Source organism: Malaclemys terrapin, chromosome 1 (assembly GCF_027887155.1).
Source record: "Malaclemys terrapin pileata isolate rMalTer1 chromosome 1, rMalTer1.hap1, whole genome shotgun sequence".
NCBI lineage: Eukaryota > Metazoa > Chordata > Testudines > Emydidae > Malaclemys > Malaclemys terrapin.
In genome coordinates, this window is record NC_071505.1 from 96,854,634 (window position 1) to 96,874,763 (window position 20,130).

Consider the following 20,130-nt stretch of genomic DNA (forward strand, 5'->3'; position numbering starts at 1 on the left):
TGTAACACTAGTAGGTACAAAATGTGTTTTTCAACTTGACAATGTCTCCTTAATACTTGTTTTAATGAATTTAATTTTAACACACTGTAGTTATTAGCTATTTGTTGTAAAGTGCTGGACTTCCAGAAAAGAGAACACCCAGTAGATAAATACGTGGTAATTTCACTTCCCAAACTTTCTTTTTTCAGCTTTTTCATTGGCAGTTGCCAGAGAAGATGGGTGTTTCTGCTGGAATATCACTAAGCCACCTTCAAGGGGCTGGTTTTCTTTGCTTAGTTACTTGGCTTTGGAAGATGTCTACAGAGTTGCAGTGTAGCTAGTGCCAGTTGTAGCAATTTCATTTTAAAAATGAAACATGTCACTTGAAATAGGTTGGCTAAGACAGGAATCTGATTGGCTAACTAGCTTTCTGAACCTGTCCCATGAGGAACTTTTACTGACTTTGCACTCAGTAGGTGGAGGAAGGTGCTTAGCCTTTTGCCTCATAATGGACTTGATGCTGTTCAGTGCTGAGCATTCTGGCTGCGCTCCAGTGAAGAAATTACGCGTGTGCTTAACTGTAAGCATGTGAGAGTCCCACTGACTTTAATGGGATGAGTCACATTCTTAAAATTAAGTTTGTGTGCAAGTGTTTTGCTGGATCAAGGCCAGAGGTCTCAGAAAGTTACAGGATTGAGCCAAATATGTGGGGCCTTTCTATACATCAGGTCACATGTTATTGCTTTCCTGGTCATGTGTTACCCTGTAATTACAGCATATATGCAGACTTCTTGCAAATTCTAAGTACTAATAACATGAGGGGTCAAATTATGGCTGTCACTATGTGAATGACCTAGAGGGGAGGAAAGGATGCAAGCGGTCCTTTGATTCCCTCCTCTAGGGTACCAAAGCTGGAGGCAGCCAATTTTGGCTGCTGGCATTGGGGAGTACAAAGGAGAGTCTCTGGGACTGTCGGCATTGCTAACTAGCTCAGAGGAACCATATCTGGGCAGAGCGGAAACAAGGACATGTCTACATCCTGTGCTCTGGGAAGTGCAGGAGGAAGAACAAGCTACACCTTGCCTATAGGTATAGCAGGTTCTGCTACTCATTGCACTCCCCACCAGCACCCTTGGTGGTTTTATGACTTTCACAGTCATAGCACTGGGATACATAAGCTGCTGTCTCTCCCCCAGTGCTCAACAGAGCCCCTAGCTGAAATTTAGCTCAAAATGTTATTCTGTAACTCATAATTAAGTCTTTATGTCCTTTTAGTTTGGAACCTGGAAGAAATCAGAAGACTGCCTAGTTAATAGCTGCTGTGCAATTACAAACTTATAGCCTGGTCATTTGTAAAATAAAGTAAGATCCTAAGATAGCTACAAGAAATGCTCTGTAACTATTTCTTCTAACCATTTAAACTTCAGGCTGATCTAATAAGGGAATATTAACGTCTTTTTACGAGGGAGGAAAAGAAAAACAAATGAAGATATTCCATCTAGTCACTCTGCCAATTTTGTTTTTTAGGGGAGAGCCTATGCTGCACAGTGTTTTGTAAAGCAGAATGGATAAAACACGAACAAAACGTTAAGGAATTTCTCATTTATTTTGAGGCAGAAGTGACCTAGAATTCCAAGGTAGTTTTGCCTGAGAAAAGACTGCACCATTTGGACTATAGTCTTTCCAAAAGTATTCTCATTTGACAGATATTTTCAGAGCTCAGTGGAGGACTTAGGCCCTGATCCAAAGCCCAGTGGAATCAAAGGGAATCTTTTCACCGACTTCAGTGGGCCTTCGATCAGGCTGCAAAGGCAGTTTATTCAGGAGAAGACTGAAGAGTGATATATGAAAAGGTACCACTAATTATTCCATCAGGCAGCAAGAGAGAAACACGTAGCTCTGTGATTCATCATTGATGTCAACAATTATATTTACATCTCAGAAAACAGCATATTTGCTGCTGCCACGGAGCCAGCACAGACGACCTCTCACATTTAAAAATCTGCTTCATGAAAATAATGAAGCTTTTTAAAATATTCTTAACTGGCCAAAAAAACAATTTTCTTTTTTTAAATAAATGCTTGTAAACCATTCATCACTAGAGCATATCCATTTTAAGGTGACATGCACTTTGGGCTAATTTGTATAGAAAAATCCTATAAAATGTAATAAAGAATGATAGCCTTGCTTAGGTTTTTTAGATCATTCTATGTAATTTATTAGAGAATTATATCACTTTTATAGGGCAGTTTGTAAAAGATATAAAAAGACAATTTTTCTTTATTAAGTTCTAGAGTTCTTAAGAGTAATTCCCATAGAACCCTATTTAATTTCTATGCGACCCTAAAGGTTTCATCCTTATTAAATTTCATAGGACTCTTCCAGAAAGGCTAACTGCTTGGATTTGTCTTTTTAAATGAATGCTATTTAAATATTCAGTCCAGTTGTTTGTTTTTTAAAGAATTTGATAGAGGAGTGGAATTGGGATGGATCATGGTGGCTTGGCGTACTTTTCTGTTCCAGATTCTAAGCGTCTCTTTTTTCTTTTTCTTTTTTTTCCATTTAAAGCCTCCATTTTCAAAAGTGACTATTGATTTTGGGTGTCCATCTTGACCTTGAGAGGGCCTTATTTTTATAAAGTGCTGAGCATCCAACTTCTGAAAATCAGGCTCCTTTAAAGTATTTCAGGTTGGGCACCTCAAATCACTAGTCCCGTTTCAAAATGTAGGCCTACATCTTTAACCATTGTAGTGGCAAAGAAAATCTTCACAGTGTGAACCTAATGTAGTTCAGTACCGTGATGTCTGCCTGAGTCTACAGACAGTCTGAAACATTAACTCTGAGAGAGATGTGAACTACCTTATTTGTCTTATCAGAGTGATGACAATGAAACCTAATGATAATTTAAATGCCAATGTTGGCTGTTTCACTGCTGGTCAAAGAATCCAAAAAGGCAAGGGACAATCATACTGTAAAGTTCTGCCCAATCTATTGTAAGTGGCTTTTTTTGGCACCTTGTTCTATGTCTCAAATAGATGAGGCTTGGGAGAATACCACTACTTTCCCCCCCCCCCCCCATTCAATCTGTGGTTCAGTTGTGCCAAGACCGGGCTCCCAGAACTCATTATTCTCCATGCTTCACAATAAGAAATATGGAGTACAGCATCTTTATGTCCGGTATTTGTTTACAGCTTCAGAAGCAGCTGTCCGAGCTGGATGAGGATGACCTGTGCTACGAATTTCGTCGGGAGCGCTTCACCGTCCATCGCACTCATTTATATTTTCTACATTATGAGTACGAGCCTGCCTCAGACAACACTGATGTAACTCTGGTGGCTCAGCTGTCAATGGACAGGTAGGGAAAGCTCTTTTGTTCTATAAGGAAATCAGAAACCGCGAATATCTCCTACAAACTCCAAGAAGCTTCCCAGAATTTCAGCAGTGCCATGCATTAGAGAGAGGAATATGACATTTTAATTGTGAAAATAGGGGACTTGCTCTCTTGAATGAAGAAGAGTACAAGCAGGTGTTGTACAAGCATCCACTGTTTATCTATGCCAGGAACTGAGGTGCATTGGCAGAGCTTCATGAGAAGCTGAGGTTTGGAATAGCAGAGGTTACTTCCACTCAGGACTGTGGGGCATTGTTTATTTGTTGTGATTTATAATAACCTATAGGAGAACTGTGTACTGGATGTTGACACAGTACAAGAGCTGGTCAAAATGTTCAGCATAAAAAAAGTTTCATTTGCAAGTGCAATTTCCTCGACACTAACATTTTCCTGTGAAAAATGTCAATTTCAATCCTTTTTTTATTATTATTATTTTCTCATCAGGAGAATTGAAACAAAATATTGTTTCTAATTGACATTGAGAAATGGAACATTTTTTCAATTTGAAATGTCAGTTTGAAACAAAAAAAATGTTTTTTCAACATCTCAGATTATTTCATTTCTTGAAAAAAAATAAAGTTTTCATGGTTTGAAACTTTTCAGAATTTATCATTCTGCTCAATTTTACAATATTTCAGTTTTCTGTTCTGAAGTGGAAACTAATTTTCTGAGGGTCCGGGATGAAAATTCCATTTGCTGACCAGCCAGTACACAGTACTTGTCTTATCTAATTCCAGCAATTGCAATTAGTGGCCCGCTTTCTGAAACTTAAAAATGTATATTAAAAACAACAACAAAGCCCACCCCAAAATCAACCATCTTGATTGTACTTTACTTAAGTCAGTCTCCATTTTCATGCAGCTTTTAGTCTGAATCTGCAGTCATGCCTCGCTCTGGCTGCTATCAGAATGTGTTACAAGAGGGGGAAAACACCACTTTAATCTGAACCGGCAACTGGTGCTGCATTAAATGGCGCACATATAGAACACAATATGACACATGCACGACACCTCTTTTGCTCCAGCAGAAGGTCAGCACTATTCCAGGGAGGACCAAAGGAATTCAGATTGACAAAACATTTGCAGAATATTATAAAAATAAATACAGTCTAATGAAAGTGGCAACACTTAGCCACCTCCTCGGCACCATATTCTGCACATTCAGCTATGATTTTCCATGTTCACCAGAGCTTCGTGTATTGATTTTTAATTTAAGAAACACTTAATTTCTTAAGTGTTTGCAAACCTTTGAGTAAAAAAAACAGACTCTGAGTGGCCTGTGTTGCTTTTTACAGATTCAGACTAACACGGCTACCCCTCTGATACCAGACTCTGAGTGAATGCCACAATAAATTAGTAATGCTGGTATGTGTGTGTTTTCCCTCCAGAATTTAATTCAAAAGAATGAGCTGCAGCTCTGTGCCATTTCACTGGCAATGATGCAAAGTCTGATCATCTGTTCTGGATCCTCACAGGGACACACATTTTACTGATAGACAGAGCTGCACAGTTTTATTCAGAAAGAACACTCCCTCCAATGCAGTTCAGGAAAAATCCTTCCATGCTTCGTTGGTGTGTTGTTATAATTTATTGATTTGGGTTGAAAATACTCTCTTTCAGCTAAAATCAATAAATAATATCTTACCAAAGAAGCATTTAGCTGTTTTATTTTTCCCTCATGTCTTTCAGTTGCTGCCTTTTTTATCTTCTTTAGCTGCTTTTATTAAGCTCCTCTATAGCAGTTATAGAGATTTGTGAATAGTGTCTCAGCTAGAGATAGACATGTACATAAATGATATGCTGTATGGTATACACCTGCATTATTCCTTCAAACTATTGTAAGAAGAAAAGGGAACCCAAGTCAGCAGCTATCAGTGTCTCCAGATCTAGTCCCACTGGGGTTAAGACGGACATGATTGCAGAGATAGGTTTACAGATGTTTGTCGTGCAGGCCGGGGGGAGAGAGAAGGGGAGCAGAGGTACATTTTAGAAGTCCAAAATAGATGCCCACAGAGGGAGGTACATTCATTGGTGTTTGTTACTTGTTATATGTTGTCTTTCAGACTGATGTGTTCTCTTCTGGACATTGCTTGACTGCATCACGAGCTATGCAGGCATTATTCAGGAGTATACCTTGGCTATACTGCCTTTCTAAGGCACTGTCTGTCCTTAGCATTCAGCTGTCAGAAGTAGTTGTGACAGTGCAAGCCTGAAGTGCAGACAAAGAAAGCTACAGTTGACACCAGTTGAGTGTATTGAAATCAGAATAAGAGGGAGTCGAGTGGCAAAAGAATTCCTAAGGGGGAAGTTGATCACAAAGAAACAATCAAACAAACAAAAAAGAATTACAGTAAAATCCTCTTGACTGGCATAGTCCCTGTTGGAAACAAACATGTACCAACTGATCATCTTGATTTGTCAGAGACTACATTGTGCTGGGTGATATTTACTTCATGAACTGCTTTAAAAGTAAGCATTGCACAGAGCAATTTTTTGAAAAACCAAAGAAACTATATTTCTTGCTTTAGAAGCCATAATTTTTAGATTTTAAGGCCAGAAAGAACAATTATGATCATCTAGTCTGACCTCCTACATAATACAGGTCATAGAATTTCACCCTGTGATTCATGCATCAAGCCCAATAACTCGTGGTGGATCTGAGCATGTCATTTAGAAAGACACAACAGAGCTGGAAGTATTACTCCCGGGAGAATCCTGCACCAAAAAAATAAAAATTCTGCTCCAAAAAAAAAAATTCTGCGCACAATATTTTAAAATTCTGCAAAATTCTGCACATTTTATTTGTCAAAATAACACGATATAATCACACGAGTTTCAATGTATTTTGGTAATTTATTTCAAGCAAGCATGGCTGTAACAATACAGACAGCACAAAAGATTCAGAAAATGTTTTTGACAAATAGATTCCTTATTAGACATATTAATACAGAACTTTGAGTAATAATTCATTAAAACTGAAATACAGAAACTTATTTCCCACACCCCTCAAAAGCAGTGCAGAGGCTTGGGCGAGCCAGGGATAATTTAGGAGCTGAGGGAGAGGGAAGTAATTGCTAAGAAGGAGGCTAGGAGTGAACCTGGAGGGTTGTTAGGTGTGGGTGGGAGGCGTATGGAATAGGGGAGGGATTGTTAGGGAGTTGTGGAGCCTCCCCGATGTAGACCCTGGCAGACCCCCTAGCCTTTCACATTCAGCCAGGCATATCTGCACATGTCCCCATGCGTCCCTGCACTCCCACTCTCTCCTCTCCCCATGTGTCCCTTACTCTGCCAGGCATAGCTGCCCCTGTCTCCATGTGTCCCTGCACCCCCACTTCCCATTCTGCCAAGCATAAGTGCTCCTGTCCCCATGTGTCCCTGCACCCTCTCCCCCATCCCCATGTGGCCCTGCACCCCCATTCCCATTCAGCCCCTGCTCAATGTTATCACCCAACTAGTTCATGGCCCCAGCCCTAGTCTGTGTCCCCACTAACACTCTGAATCCCAGTCTGTGTGACCCCCCCCAGCAGCCCCATGTGCCCCCTCTATCCATCCCCCCTCATATCCCATGCCTTCTCACCTGGTCCCACAGGCAGGGTGCTGTGAGAAGCCAGCCTCTGCCCCCTCCCTCTCAATGGCTGGCTGCTCCGGCCCATGAACCAGCTGCCCTCTTTTCTGGCACCACATCAGCCCCTGGTGGGTGAAAGGTGTAATTGCAGTGTGACCCCTCTCACAGCTTTTCTTCGCCTCCACATCAGATTTGATTATCCTGCAGGGTAGGGGGGAATCTGTGGGGGACATTAATTCTGTTCTTGCTCAGTGACATAGAATTCCCCCAGGAGTAGAAGTATCCTGAAGTGAGCAAAGGTATACAGTGGGAAATTTATATGAACAAAAAACAGTTCCCTCCTAACTACTGTGCAGAGTTTGCAGACATCATCAGGCGTGCCGTTTAAATGAGTTATATGTACCATGTATCCATTGCTTAGAGTCCTTGAAAGGCATTGCTCTGCATCTGTTCCCTGGCAATTTTCCCATTTGAGCAAGGGTGCCCTTTATCTGAGATCTGATTAATAGGATTTTGCTGATTAATTGGTTTCTACTGTGTAGCAAAAAAAAAAAAGTATGCTTTTCTTTATTGCTTAGCTACAGTACAGGTTTTATTTATGATTCCTAAAATCAGTAGCCTAAAGCCTTTCACATACCTTTTAGATCTTCTTTATCGATCTCTGTTTCTAATACAGCTACATGTTGCACCCTGATAATAACCTTTGTTTCAATAATAGATAAAAAGAAAATAATGCACCAGGTATGGACTAGTCAAAGTAATCTTTCGTATCTAGGGAGAAAGCTTTATATCTTCCTGGATGTCATCAGGATCACTCAAAGCTGGAAGAAAAAGCTATTAAATAAAAATCAGAATTTATATTTTGCTGGTATGAACACATCGTTCTTTTCTGCTACAAAGCTTAGGGAGATCGTAGGAGTGGGAAATTATTTCCTTTGATTACTATGATGCAGAAAACTTTTCTTGTGTCTTGTATGAATTTTAATGGGGGGAAAAATCTACTGATGTGGAGATTTGGAAGGTAGAGAAAACAATCGTACTCCATAGTCTATTCTTGCTGATTTTGAACAGAATACCTGGCTATGCTGTATAGCCGTTTTTCACTTAACATTAACTAAAGATGCTTTCTAACCAGCGCCTGCTGTATTTTTAGGCGTTACATCTTAATCTCTATATGTCCCTCTAGAAACTGCCTGGAGTGTTTAGAGCATTTTGACCAGATAGGATTTAATTTAGTTCTGTGTGTGGAATCTATGGAATCTCTGTTTGGTGTTTTTGTCAATAATGTCATTACTGGTGTATGAGTATTTAAAAAATATTATACATAAAATCTATTTTTAAAAGTCAATGGCATAACAGCGTGGAGAGAAATCATTAAAAATTATACAAATTGATATTTTAAAGGCTATTTCTGTTTGAAATGTTTTCTGTTTATGCTCCATGGTCCAATCCCCCGCCACTCCACCTCCTCCACACACCCCACATACCCCATTCACCCCATCCCATTTCTGTAGAAGTGCCATCTTTGTGACATTGTCCTGACAGTATGTTTTGTTTTGGTCGGTAGGAATTTTCATAAAATGCAGTAATCACCCAATCCATCACATTGTTTGACCTTAAAATTTCATTTCCTCTCAAAACCTTTTAGGACCCTGCCCTTCCAGGGCCCTTGTAGTTTTATAGCAGGCCAAGTGCATTATGGGCTTCTACATCTGTTCCCTTCCACCAGCTGCTTGAAAGGAGCTACAAAACCTTACTAGCTGAGGTTACCTTGACTTCAGTGGAAGATGAGAGCCCTCAGAACCACCTTGGATCATAAAGCCCCCATCTGTAAGGGAAAATACACAGGCAGATCCCTGCACAGAGTCCCACTGACTTCAGTGGGACTTCACATAGGTGCAGGAGTCCACCTGTACAGGTCTTCATGCAGCATCATGGTCTATGGCAGGAAGAGTTCCAGAGATATCCGTTTCCCTTTTTTGATTCTTCCCCTTCTTCTTTCAGGCTCCAGATGCTTGAAGCTATCTGCAAACATTGGGAGGGTCCAATCAGCCTGGCACTCTATCTTTCTGATGCAGAGGCCCAACAATTCCTGCGCTACGCCCAGGGCTCGGAAGTCCTCATGAGCCGACGCAATGTTGGGTACCATATAGTGTACAAGGAGGGGCAGTTCTATCCTGTGAATCTCCTGCGGAATGTGGCCATGAAGCACATCAGCACACCATACATGTTCTTGTCTGACATTGACTTCTTGCCCATGTATGGACTCTACGAGTACCTCAGGTAAATATAGGTGAGGCTGTTCACGCACCCCCTTTCCCCCTCCCACACACAGTGAAACAGTTGGGTCAGACCCTAAGTGGAGCATAATAGCTTCAGATATTAGAAATGTGTGAACACCAAGCAGAGGAGAGGAATTATTTAGGGTGGCAGAAGGGGATATAACTAGATGTAATTGGATGAAGTGAAGAAAGGAGAAACTGAGACAGTGAGATCTATTAGACTGGGGAATAGTTCCAAGGGAAGTGGTGGAAGGCCCTCATTACTTGGCAATTTGAAAATTATATTGGACCAAGCATTAGTAAATGTGTAGTAGCTTCCTGTATTAGCAGGGACATAGGCTGGGTGACCTATTACGTCTTTTCCATCTCTAGTGTGTAGGATTCTAGGATGTCTGTGACAGAGGAAACATGCAAAATGTTACAGAAGTTGTTCTCCCCGTGAGGTACTGTTAACCCAGCACTGTACCCTGGAAATGGAATTATGATCCAAGCAGGTTCGATATATAATTGCAAGACAAGAGCCTGCCAAGGCAGAATAATTAGTGTACTGAAATTGGAAGGGGTGATTTGAAATTGTATTGTATAGTAATGAATATGAACATACTTGACTGAGCGAACTCTGGACCTCTGATCATTTAACACAGCCTCCTTTAATGGAGACTTTTTCCCTCTGCAAAGAGAGGCTGACCACCAGAGCCCAGTGTGTGGGGTAAGGAGGACACCCCCTGGTCAGACAGAAGGATTTCAATTCCTTAATCCCTATTGAATCTCATTTTTCCTTTGCTCTTCTTCTCTCTTAACAATTGGTAATGTTTGATCAAAGTCATCCAACAAGGGTTCCAAGTATGCAGATATTCAGTTTAATTGCACAGGCCCAGGCTCTCTGAATATGAAGAGAGATACACATTTCAGTGAATGGGATTGATGCAGGAAAGCTTTTGCTTCAAATTCACAACTCATTCAGTTTTTTTCCGTCTCACACAGACACACAGTGAGGTGAGCTGTTTGGCTTTACAAGATCCCTGCACCATTTGGATGCAATCTGATTCCTACTTTTATCCCATTCACCTTGTAAATCTGTATATCGGTGTACATGCACTTAACTGCATTAAAATCAAGGGAGTTACACCCTCTGGTGTCAGCTATCAGTTAGCCCTATGTTTCTCACCTATTTTAAGAATGTTTCCTTCTGCTCTCTTATGGTGCAAGAACCATAAAACAATTCTGCCCCTGCCCCCAAGATAACCCTCTCAGGAAACGCAAAGGGTTTATTATTATTCGGTCTTCTTTTTTTTTTGGTGCCTGTGTCTCATATGATACATGCCCCATGCTTTCTGCCGATTGACTTCCAGTTACAGCTCTGAAAGTGGCCCCTGTGGCTGTGACATTGGCGTGTGTTCCAGAGAAAGCACCTCATTCCTTCCCACTGCTCAGAGGCACAGTAATGGAAGCCAGCACTAACAGGCAAGAAGAAAGGAGGAACAGGAGGATAATGTGGAGAAATATATTTGAGACACTGAAGGATAGAAATAATTTTCAGAGTGTGAATTTGCTTCAGATGACTAAATGGAGAGCCCCACCTAGTGGTGCCATTAGAAAGTGAGAAGATTTACCCTGAATGTTGCAGCTGATGTGTGATACCCCACAAATGTTCATGCAGCTCTCACACCAGTCAGACTCTAATTGTGATTCCCTGTTGCTCAGGAAGGTCAGAATTGCTAATCTGTTACTTCTGGCCCTTTACAAAAGGGCATTTTGTGAAGGGCTTTTTGTTAAATAATGAGCAGTTTTAAGCAAAATAGCATAGCAAGCTGCCAGCCTGTTTTAAATAATGGTGACCCCCGTGTACTTCTTCATTGGAGTTCATACTGGTACCTTCTGTGGGTAGTTGATTAGTAATATACATCTGAATGGCAGAAATTGTTCTCTAGGACTGCCCATGCATGCATTCATTTCTGTCCCCCCATGTACAGTAATAATAGGCTAACAGAAATAATGTATGATGCTTAAGGCCTGGCTCTTATAAAGGGAAAGTCCCTCTGATAATACATTGATTTATCCATACTGTATATCTACAGCCTACCTGGTAAGGCGTATGGGATGAGGGGAAACGTAATGAAATAATGAATGTACACTTTCAGAAACACCCTATGTCAATGACTTGGCCCAGGCTGGAGAAACTTATTGGCCTGAGGGCCGCATCAGGTTTCGGAAATTGTATGGGGGGCCGGTTAGGGGAGGCTGTGCCTCCCCAAACAGCCAGGTGTGGCCTGGCCCCTGCCCCCTGTTCTTCCCCCCCTTGCCCCCTAACGTCCCCCCCCGGACTCCTGCCCCATCCAACCCCCCCTGTTCCCTGACGGCCCCCCGGGACCCTTGCTCCTTCCCCCCCCTCCCCTGACTGCCCCCAGAACCCTCACCCCTGACTGCCCCCCGCTGCCCCATCCAACTCCCCCTCCTTCCTGACTGCCCCCTGGGACACTTGCACCCATTCAACCCCCCTCCTATTCCCCGCCCTCTGACCACCCCACACCCCCGCCCCCTGACCACCACCCCGATCTCCCCTGCCCTCTGTCCAACCCCCCCTACTTCCTGTCCCCTGACCATCCCCAGAAACCCTGCCCCTGACTGCCCCCCACCACCCCATCCAACCCCCCCCCTCCTTCCTGACCAACCCCGGAACCCCTGCCCCTGACTGCCTCCCACCACCCCATCCAACCACCCCTCCTTCCTGACTGCCCCCCGGGACCCGTACTCCCATTCAACCCCCCTGTTCCCTGCCCTCTGACCGCCCCGACCCCTATCCACAGCCCGAACTTCCCTGCTCTCTATCCAACAGCCACGCCACCCGGCTGGAGCCAACCACGCCACAGCACAGCACAGAGCACCGGTTCAGGCCGGGATCTGCAGCTGCATTGCCCGGCTGCCCAGAGCGTTGCGCCAGTGGCGCGGCGCACTGAGGCTGCAGGGGAGGGGCACAGCAGGGGCAGGGCCGAGGGCTAGCCTCCCAGACCAGGAGCTCAGGGCCCAGGCAGGAGAGTCCCGCAGGCCGGATGTGGCCCGTGGCCCATAGTTTGCCCACCTCTGCTCTAGATGTATGTTGCCAGCAGCTGGATTTGAGATTTTTCACATCTGTTTATACAAGGTCGCATCAGCACATTTGATCTCCATCAAAACTCTTTCCCCCCTCCCTTCATCTACTATAGCGAACGAGGAGAAAGACAGGTAGAGTTCAGAGACTTTCAGTTTAAAGTACTAAAGTCACCTTTATAGTGTGTCCTGAGTAGAATTCTTTTGTCACCCGCAGCATTCAGTCATCTGTCACTCAGATCACCTCAGCATTGCCCCAAAGCCAAAGGCTCCTTTTTGGTAGCTGTGAGTGCTATATTTGAATAATCTTAGAGGTTTTTTAGCATGAAATAACTAGACAGGTTCTTTCTCTTGAGCAGCTACAGCTGCAGTGGCTAGTGCGAAGATTCCCTCCTGGCTCACTTGTCTCAAATATACTCCTCACATCCACTGACACACTGGGAGTTTATATCCTCAATGTGTTCCTCTGGATTTATACCTGCCCCTCTCTAGTATGAAATGTGAAATATTTTTGGCCGCCATGCACTGTGCATGGGGGTAACACCTCAATGGGAGACAAACTTCACAAAGTAGCTGTTAGTTTTATTTGTCAGGTGTATTTGTCGGTTTTGCAGAGAGGAAGAATGATCTGATGGACTGAGCACAGGACTGGGAACTCTTGGGTTCCAACCCCAGCTCTGCCACTGACTTGTAAATTAGTCATGGACAAGTCACTTTGGGCCTGGTCTGAACCCCATTTGAGTCTCATAGACTCATAGACTTTAAGGTCACAAGGGACCATTATGATCATCTAGTCTGACCTCCCGCATGATGCAGGCCACAAAAGCTGACCCACCCACTCCTGGAATAATTCTCTCCCTTGACTCAGCTGTTGAAGTCCCCAAATCATGATTTAAAGACTTCAAATCGCAGAGAATCCTCCAGCAAGCAACCCCTGCCCAGTAAGCGGAAAGTGGAAAGACTCTTTCAATTCAAGGGGGTTTAGGATTAGGCTATTCACCTTTGTGTGGGAATGTCTACACTGCAATTGAAGGTGTGATTGTAACACAAGTAGACATACCCATGCTAGCTTTAATATAGTTAGCATGGCCCAAAATAGAAGTAAAGATGCAGCAGCACAGACCCTGGCATGGGCTAGTAATGTGGGTATGTACCCAGGGTTCTGGGTGGGTCTGAACAGTTTACGCTGGAATCATCGAAACCTAGGCCTGGAAGGGACCTCGACAGGTCATGTAGTCCTGTCCCCTGCACTGAGGCAGGACCAAGTACGCCTAAATCATCCCTGGCAGGTGTTTGTCCAGCCTGTTCTTAAAAACCTCCAGTGATGGGGATTCCACAACCTCCCTTGGAAGCCTGTTCCAGAGCCTAACTATCCTTTTAGTTAGAAAGTTTTTCCTAATATCTAACCTACATCTCCCTTGCTGCAGATTCAGCAATCAGTGGACATGGAGAACAATAGATCACCGTCCTGTTTGTAACAGCCCTTCACGTTTTGAAGGCTGTTATCTGGTTCTTACTCAGTCTGATTTTCTCAAGACTAAATATGTCCTTTTTTTTAAACATTTCCTCAGAGATCAGGTTTTCTAAACCTTTTATATTTTTGTTGCTCTCCTCTGGACTCTCTCCAATTTGTCCACATATCTCTTAAAGCGTGGTGCCCAGAACTGGACATAATATTCCTGCTGGGGCCTCACCAGTGTCAATTGGACAATCACCCCCTGTGTCTTACATGCAATGACCTGTTCATACACCCTAGAATTATATTAGCCTTTTCCACAACTTTGTCACATTGTTGATTCATATTCAATTTGTGATCCACTGTGACACCCAGATCATTTTCTGCACTACTACTGCACAGCCAATTAATCTCAATTTTATATTTGTGCACTTGATTTTTCCTTCCAAAGTGTAGTACTTTGAACTTGTCTTTATTGAATTGCACCTTGTTGATTTCAGACCAATTCTCCAATTTGATATGGTCATTTTGAATTCTAATCCTGCCCTCCAAAGCACTTGCAACTCCTTTCAGGCTGGTGTCATCCACAACGGCACACTATTCAAACCATGCTCTGAAAACAGAATTATTAATTTCCTTCTGGGTTTTTCTGTGGCACTCATTATCCAAGTCATTAATTAAAATATTGAATAGTACCAGACCAAGGACAGACCCCTATGGGACTCCACTAGATAAATCCACTTAGTTCAATGGTGAATCATTGATAATTATTCTTTGAGTACGGTCTTTCAACCAGTTATGCACGCATCCATACTATATTTCCCAAGTTTGCTTATATGAATGTCACGTGGGACTGTGTCAAAAGCCTTACTAAGATGAAGATATATCACATCTACAGCCTCCCTCTTATCACTAGGCCAGTAACCCTGTCAAAGAAGGAAATTAAGTTGGTTTGGCATGATTTGTTCTTTACACATCCATGTTGGCTCTTTCTTATGACCCTATTATCCTCTAGGTGCTAACAAATTGATTGTTTAATGATTTGTCCCAGTATCTTTCCAGATATTAAAGTTAGGCTGACTGGTCTATAATTCCCTTGGTCCTCTTTGTTCCCCTTTTTAAAGATAGTACTACATTTGACCTTCTCCTGTCATGTGGAATCTTACCCGCCCTCAAAGATAATCACTAATGATTCGGAGATTGCTTCAGCTAGTTCCTTAAGTATTCTAGGATAAATTTCCTCAGGCCCTGCCAACTTGAATATATCTAACTTATCTAAATATTCTTTAACCTCTTCTTTCCCTCTTTTGGCTTGTGTTCCCTCCCCTTTGTTGTTAATGTTAATTGTGTTAAATATCTGGTCACAATTAACCTTTTTAGTGAAGACTGAAGCAAAATAGGCCCTCAGCCTTCCTGATGACATCCCTTATTAGCTTACCTTTCCCACTAAATAGTGGACCTACACTTTCCTTCATCTTTCCCTTGCTCCTAGTGTATTTGTAGAACCTCTTCTTCTTGCCTTTTATGTTCTTTGCTAGGTGTAACTCATTTTGTGCCTTAGCCTTTTTGATTTTGTTCCTACATGCTTGTGCTGTTCTTTTGTACTCCTCCTTAGCAATTTGTCCATGTTTCCATTTTTTGTTAGTTCCTTTTTGATTTTCAGGTAATTCAAGAGCTCCTAATTGAGCCATATTGGCCTCTTACTATTCTTTCTGTCTTTCCTTTGAATTAGGATAGCTTGCTGTTGTGCCTTTAATGCTGTCTCCTTGACAGACTATCAGCTCTCCTGAACTCCGTTTTCCCTTAGATTTTCTTCCCGTGGTACCTTACCTAGCAGTTCTCTGAGAATGTTGAAGTCTGCTTTTTTGAAGTCCATTGGCCTTGTTCTGCTGCTCTCATGCCTTCCTTTCCTTGAAATCGTGAAATCTGTCATTTCATGATCACTTTTGCCCATGAAGCCTGTGCTGCCACAACTTCACTTCTATTTTTAGCCATACTAAGTAGATTAAAGCTAGTGTACGTATGCTCACACAAGCTACAATCACACCTCTGTAAGTACCCTAAATCTCAGTTTCTCCATATGAAAATACAGGTGATAATATTGACCTACCATACAAGGGTTGTTGTGAGAATTAGTAAATACTTGTAACCATTTTGAAGAAGAAACATTCTGTGGCTGTATTTTGGAGTTAGTTTGACCTCTGAGAGGATTCTTGGGATTTAAGATCACTTTATTCCACACTACACAAAAAAACTGGTAATGAGAAATTTACCTCTATATTCTTTCCTATGGCTTATTGCTAGAGTAGAAATTTAACCCAACCTTCATTATGTCAGAATGACATATCCTACATCGGGGCTGCACACAAGGATGCCTGGGAAATGATTTCCTGGACAATACTAACAGAGAGAAAGTCTTCACAAATTCACATATCCTTGTTTTAGGTGTTTGGGAAAATGGTAGGTATTAGAAAATAGATGCTGAGGTATTAAAACTGAAAATACCTTCTCAAGAACTGTACACAAATTAAATAGTTTCCCCAGTATTAGCTGCAAAATATCCAGATTTATTATTGGCATTCCATGACACACATCCAACGACAATTATGGTTGAAATCTTTCTAATTCAAACACCACAATGCCCAGCAAAAAGGTGGAAGAAAATCAAATATACTTCAAATTATGAAATGAGTTGATTGTGATGGAATGGTGCCGCTAGAAAAATGAGCACTGAAAACAATATTTTGATCAGTAAAACTGAGCGTATCAAGTGCAAGGAAAAGCCAGCTAAAGAGTGAGTGGTAGCTCAGCATGCTGCCCTGAGTTGGGATATATCGTCCATGTTTGGAACGTAAGATAGGTCCTTTGCTCACAAACCAGCAAGGCTGAGGAAATGAAAGAGGGAATGGTTATGATATCCAGGGAAGAATTCTGGTGCTGCGCCAGCTGTCGCTGTCCGGTTGGTTTGAGATGAGCAGAAGCACTTTGTGAGCTCTGCACACATCCCAAATCCTCTGTGTCCCCAGCAACTACATCCTTTCCCACCTCCTTATTTTCCTAGCCCCCCACTCTCCCTCAGATTTTTGGTCAGCAGCTCCCTTTCCTCAGGAACCTCCAGCTCATAATACAAACATGCTATGGCCCCTACCCAGCCTTGATGCCCCCTGCTATTTTAAATACCACCTCGTCACTGCTGAAATAATTGAAAATGCTGTCCAGAACCACAGTCTCCATTTCCTGTCCTCCACCTCCATCCTAGATCCCTTCAGTCTGGCTTCCACCCTCCACTCCACTGAAACTGCTGTCACCAAAGTTAGTAAGAATTTCTTCATGAATAAATCACAGGGCTTCTACTCCATCCTCATCTTCCTTGACTTCTTGAGTGCTTTTGGCACAGTTGACCACACCTTCCTCCTTGAAATGACATCCTCCCTGTTTTTTCATGAATGTCACTCCTGATTTCCCTCCATCCTCTTTGGTTGTTCCTTCATTGTTTCAATCTGTGGGCCCTCTTCCTCTCCTCTCCCACTTCTGGTAGAGGTTCCAGAGGGCTCCATCCTTGGTTCCCTTGTCTTCTCCTGCTGTGTGCCAGGCTAGGGGTCTCCAGTTCTCATTGGACTTAAGGCTGCCAAAGTTAGACAGCAGAGGCTGTTTGACAGCTTTCTGCACCAGCAGTCCTCTCCGGCCCCTCGAATGGGAAAGGGGCATTCTGGTGAGTTGGGGAGAAGGCAGGGTAGAGTGGATGTCTGTTCCCCCTGATCCTCCATGGCATAAAGCCCTCTATTGACTTTATGCACATTAGAGCTCCTCCCCTACAGCTCTAATGTGCAATGGGGCCAGGCAGCTCAGGATTAGGGCACAACAAGTAGCCCTCTGTAGTGCCCCTTCTGCATCCCTGGATGGAACATCTGCCCAACTCTCTCCAGGGACCTCGTCCACTCACATGGCTTCAATTCCCATTTTATGCAGATGACTCACAAATTTACTTCTCTACTTTTGACCTGTCTCCCTCTGTCCAGTCCCACACCTTGGCCTGTCACCCTGGCTTTTGCTTGTGGCTGTGTTACTAACCACTTATACTCAACATGTCCAAAATGGAACTCAATGTCATCCCTCCCCTTTTCCCCTTCTCCTTGTCACAGCCAACAGTGCCATCATCCTCCCCATTACTCAGGCCTATAACCTGGATGTCATCTATGACTCTTACTCCCCCTCTCTCAAGCCCCACAAATCAAGGCCATATCCAGAGCATGGCATTTCCTCCACCAGGACATTTCTAAGATCAACAATGCTAAAACTCTTGCCCGGGCCAGCATCAACTCCTGTCTTGACTAATGCAGCCCCCTCCTGTCTGTGTTTCCTAATTCCCACCTCGGCCCTCCTAACATTCATTCCACGGTACCACTGCTCTGCTGCTAGGATCATCCTGACCATGTCGCCTCCCTCTTGGAGCATCTCCACTGGTTCTCCTTCTGCTGCTGCATCCAATTCAAGTTTCTTATCCTTATCTTTACGGCCCTTGAGATCTCTTCCCCTCCCTACTTAACCACTCTTCCCTCTTTTTGCGTTGACCCCACCCTGTCCATCATGTCAATGATTCCAACTTCCTTCACCCATTTGTGTATTCCTTTTTGCTTTCCTCCATGCCACCCCTATGCATGGAATGTTTTCCCCTACTAGTCCATAAAACTAGTGTCCTCGCCTCCTTCCAGCCCATCCTCAAGTCCCTCCTCTGCCACGATACCTACAGTTAATGGCCCACTGCCAATGGCTGTAAGGATTACCAATATAAATATTATTTTGTTTCTATCTAATAACTTAAGAGCTGAGTGCACTTCAACTATCTAGTTGTGCAGACAACCTCCTCTACATAACCACATGGTGCTACTGCTGTCACCCTTGTCCTCCCTCTTCTTTCCCTCTTACTTCTTTGTTTGTCACACCCACTTATTGTATCTGAAATTGGATCATACGCTGTTTGGGGCAAGGATTGTCTTGCACTTGGTGTTTGCACAGTGCTTAGCACAATGAGGCCTCAATCCCTGACTGGGGTTTCTGGGTGCTACCACCCTACAAATAAAAAATAATATCAACAACCACAATTTAAAGCTGCCATTTCCTGGTAAAAACACCTAAGGAAGGACATCAGTGCAAACACCGCCTGCCCTTCCCCAGAGATGAAACCCTCTGAGATGTAGCAGCATGGGCTCCTGGCTCAGGTTGCACAGCTCCGAACCAAGGGCATGAACCAAACCCAGGGAGTCCTAAAATGGTGTCAGTGAGATTAAATTAGTATGATTTCCGTACTGAGAGGGGCTAGAAGAAACTGGGGGAAGAATCATTAGGAGTGTCATAAGCACTGGATTTTGGCATCACTCAGTGATTCTGACAGGCTGAGGAAGCTCTCTTTAAAGAAGTCATCTACATGCAGATCATTATCAGTGATGGGGAAGGAAACAGAGCAAAAAGTACAGGAAAGTTTTAATGGGAGGCAGATAAAATCCTTCAGTTGTGTAAAGTTTGTTGGAATGTGGCAGTGGCTCTTTAAACAATTCAAACTTACAGACTGAGAACAGGCTCATTTTATAGAACAGACCTACAGGGAATCCTAGAATGCAAAGCTAATATGAATTCCCTAAAAATTCAAATTTTATTAAGCAACCCCTTCCTCCTCCTTTGATGCAGTGGGAATGAATTCTTGCTATTCTGGACCTTAAAAAGTGGCTTGTTGTTCCCCTTTTGATGCTATGACAGCGTTCCCAAATCCTTCATCTCGTAAGGCTGCTGATAGTTTGTCGCTTGTCAACATTGTCCTTGGTTGCTCATTGCAGTACCATAAAAGTTAGTACAATAAATACTATTAAGGGGAACTGAGTTTGACATGGGGAGAGAGGCAGACGTTTCATATGAAATGCAAAGATAATGAAAGGGAAATTGAGGCAGAGTTATTTCTACTGACAAGTACAGTAGGATTCAGTTTGGGGTGGCAATGACTTGGTTTTTTGTTGTTGTTGTTTTTGTTGTTTTTTTTGTAGTTAGGAAAGTGAAGGCCCAATAGCTCTGGCTAGAGCTGCATGCAGTGCAGGCAGGTGTTATGCCAGATTGCTCTGTTGTTGTTGTTGTTATTAATAGTGTAGTGAAAATTATTTGTATATCAGCAGTATCTGAAGGCCTCATTGTGCTAAGTGCTGTACAGTTCTTCCCTGAATAGCCCCCAGTCAAAATAGGCAAACAGACGAAGGGTGGGATAAAGGGATGCAACGTACACACAGCTTTTCTGTGCAGGGATTGCCTCTTTCTACTACACTTGTACAGTCTGCCTAGCACAATGGGGCTGGGGAACTAAATACTACCACAGTACAAATAATCAT

General features: G+C 43.0%; 1 protein-coding gene across 1 annotated transcript in view; it reads left to right on the plus strand.

Moving 5' to 3' along the window:
* Positions 1 to 20,130, plus strand: part of LARGE1 (LARGE xylosyl- and glucuronyltransferase 1) — a 377,994-nt gene that overhangs the window by 341,083 nt on the left and 16,781 nt on the right. Inside the window, exons 11-12 of the mRNA XM_054032553.1 lie at positions 3,171 to 3,334; positions 8,939 to 9,217. Coding sequence (XP_053888528.1) covers positions 3,171 to 3,334; positions 8,939 to 9,217 — 443 coding nt within the window. The remainder of the gene's footprint in view (positions 1 to 3,170; positions 3,335 to 8,938; positions 9,218 to 20,130) is intronic.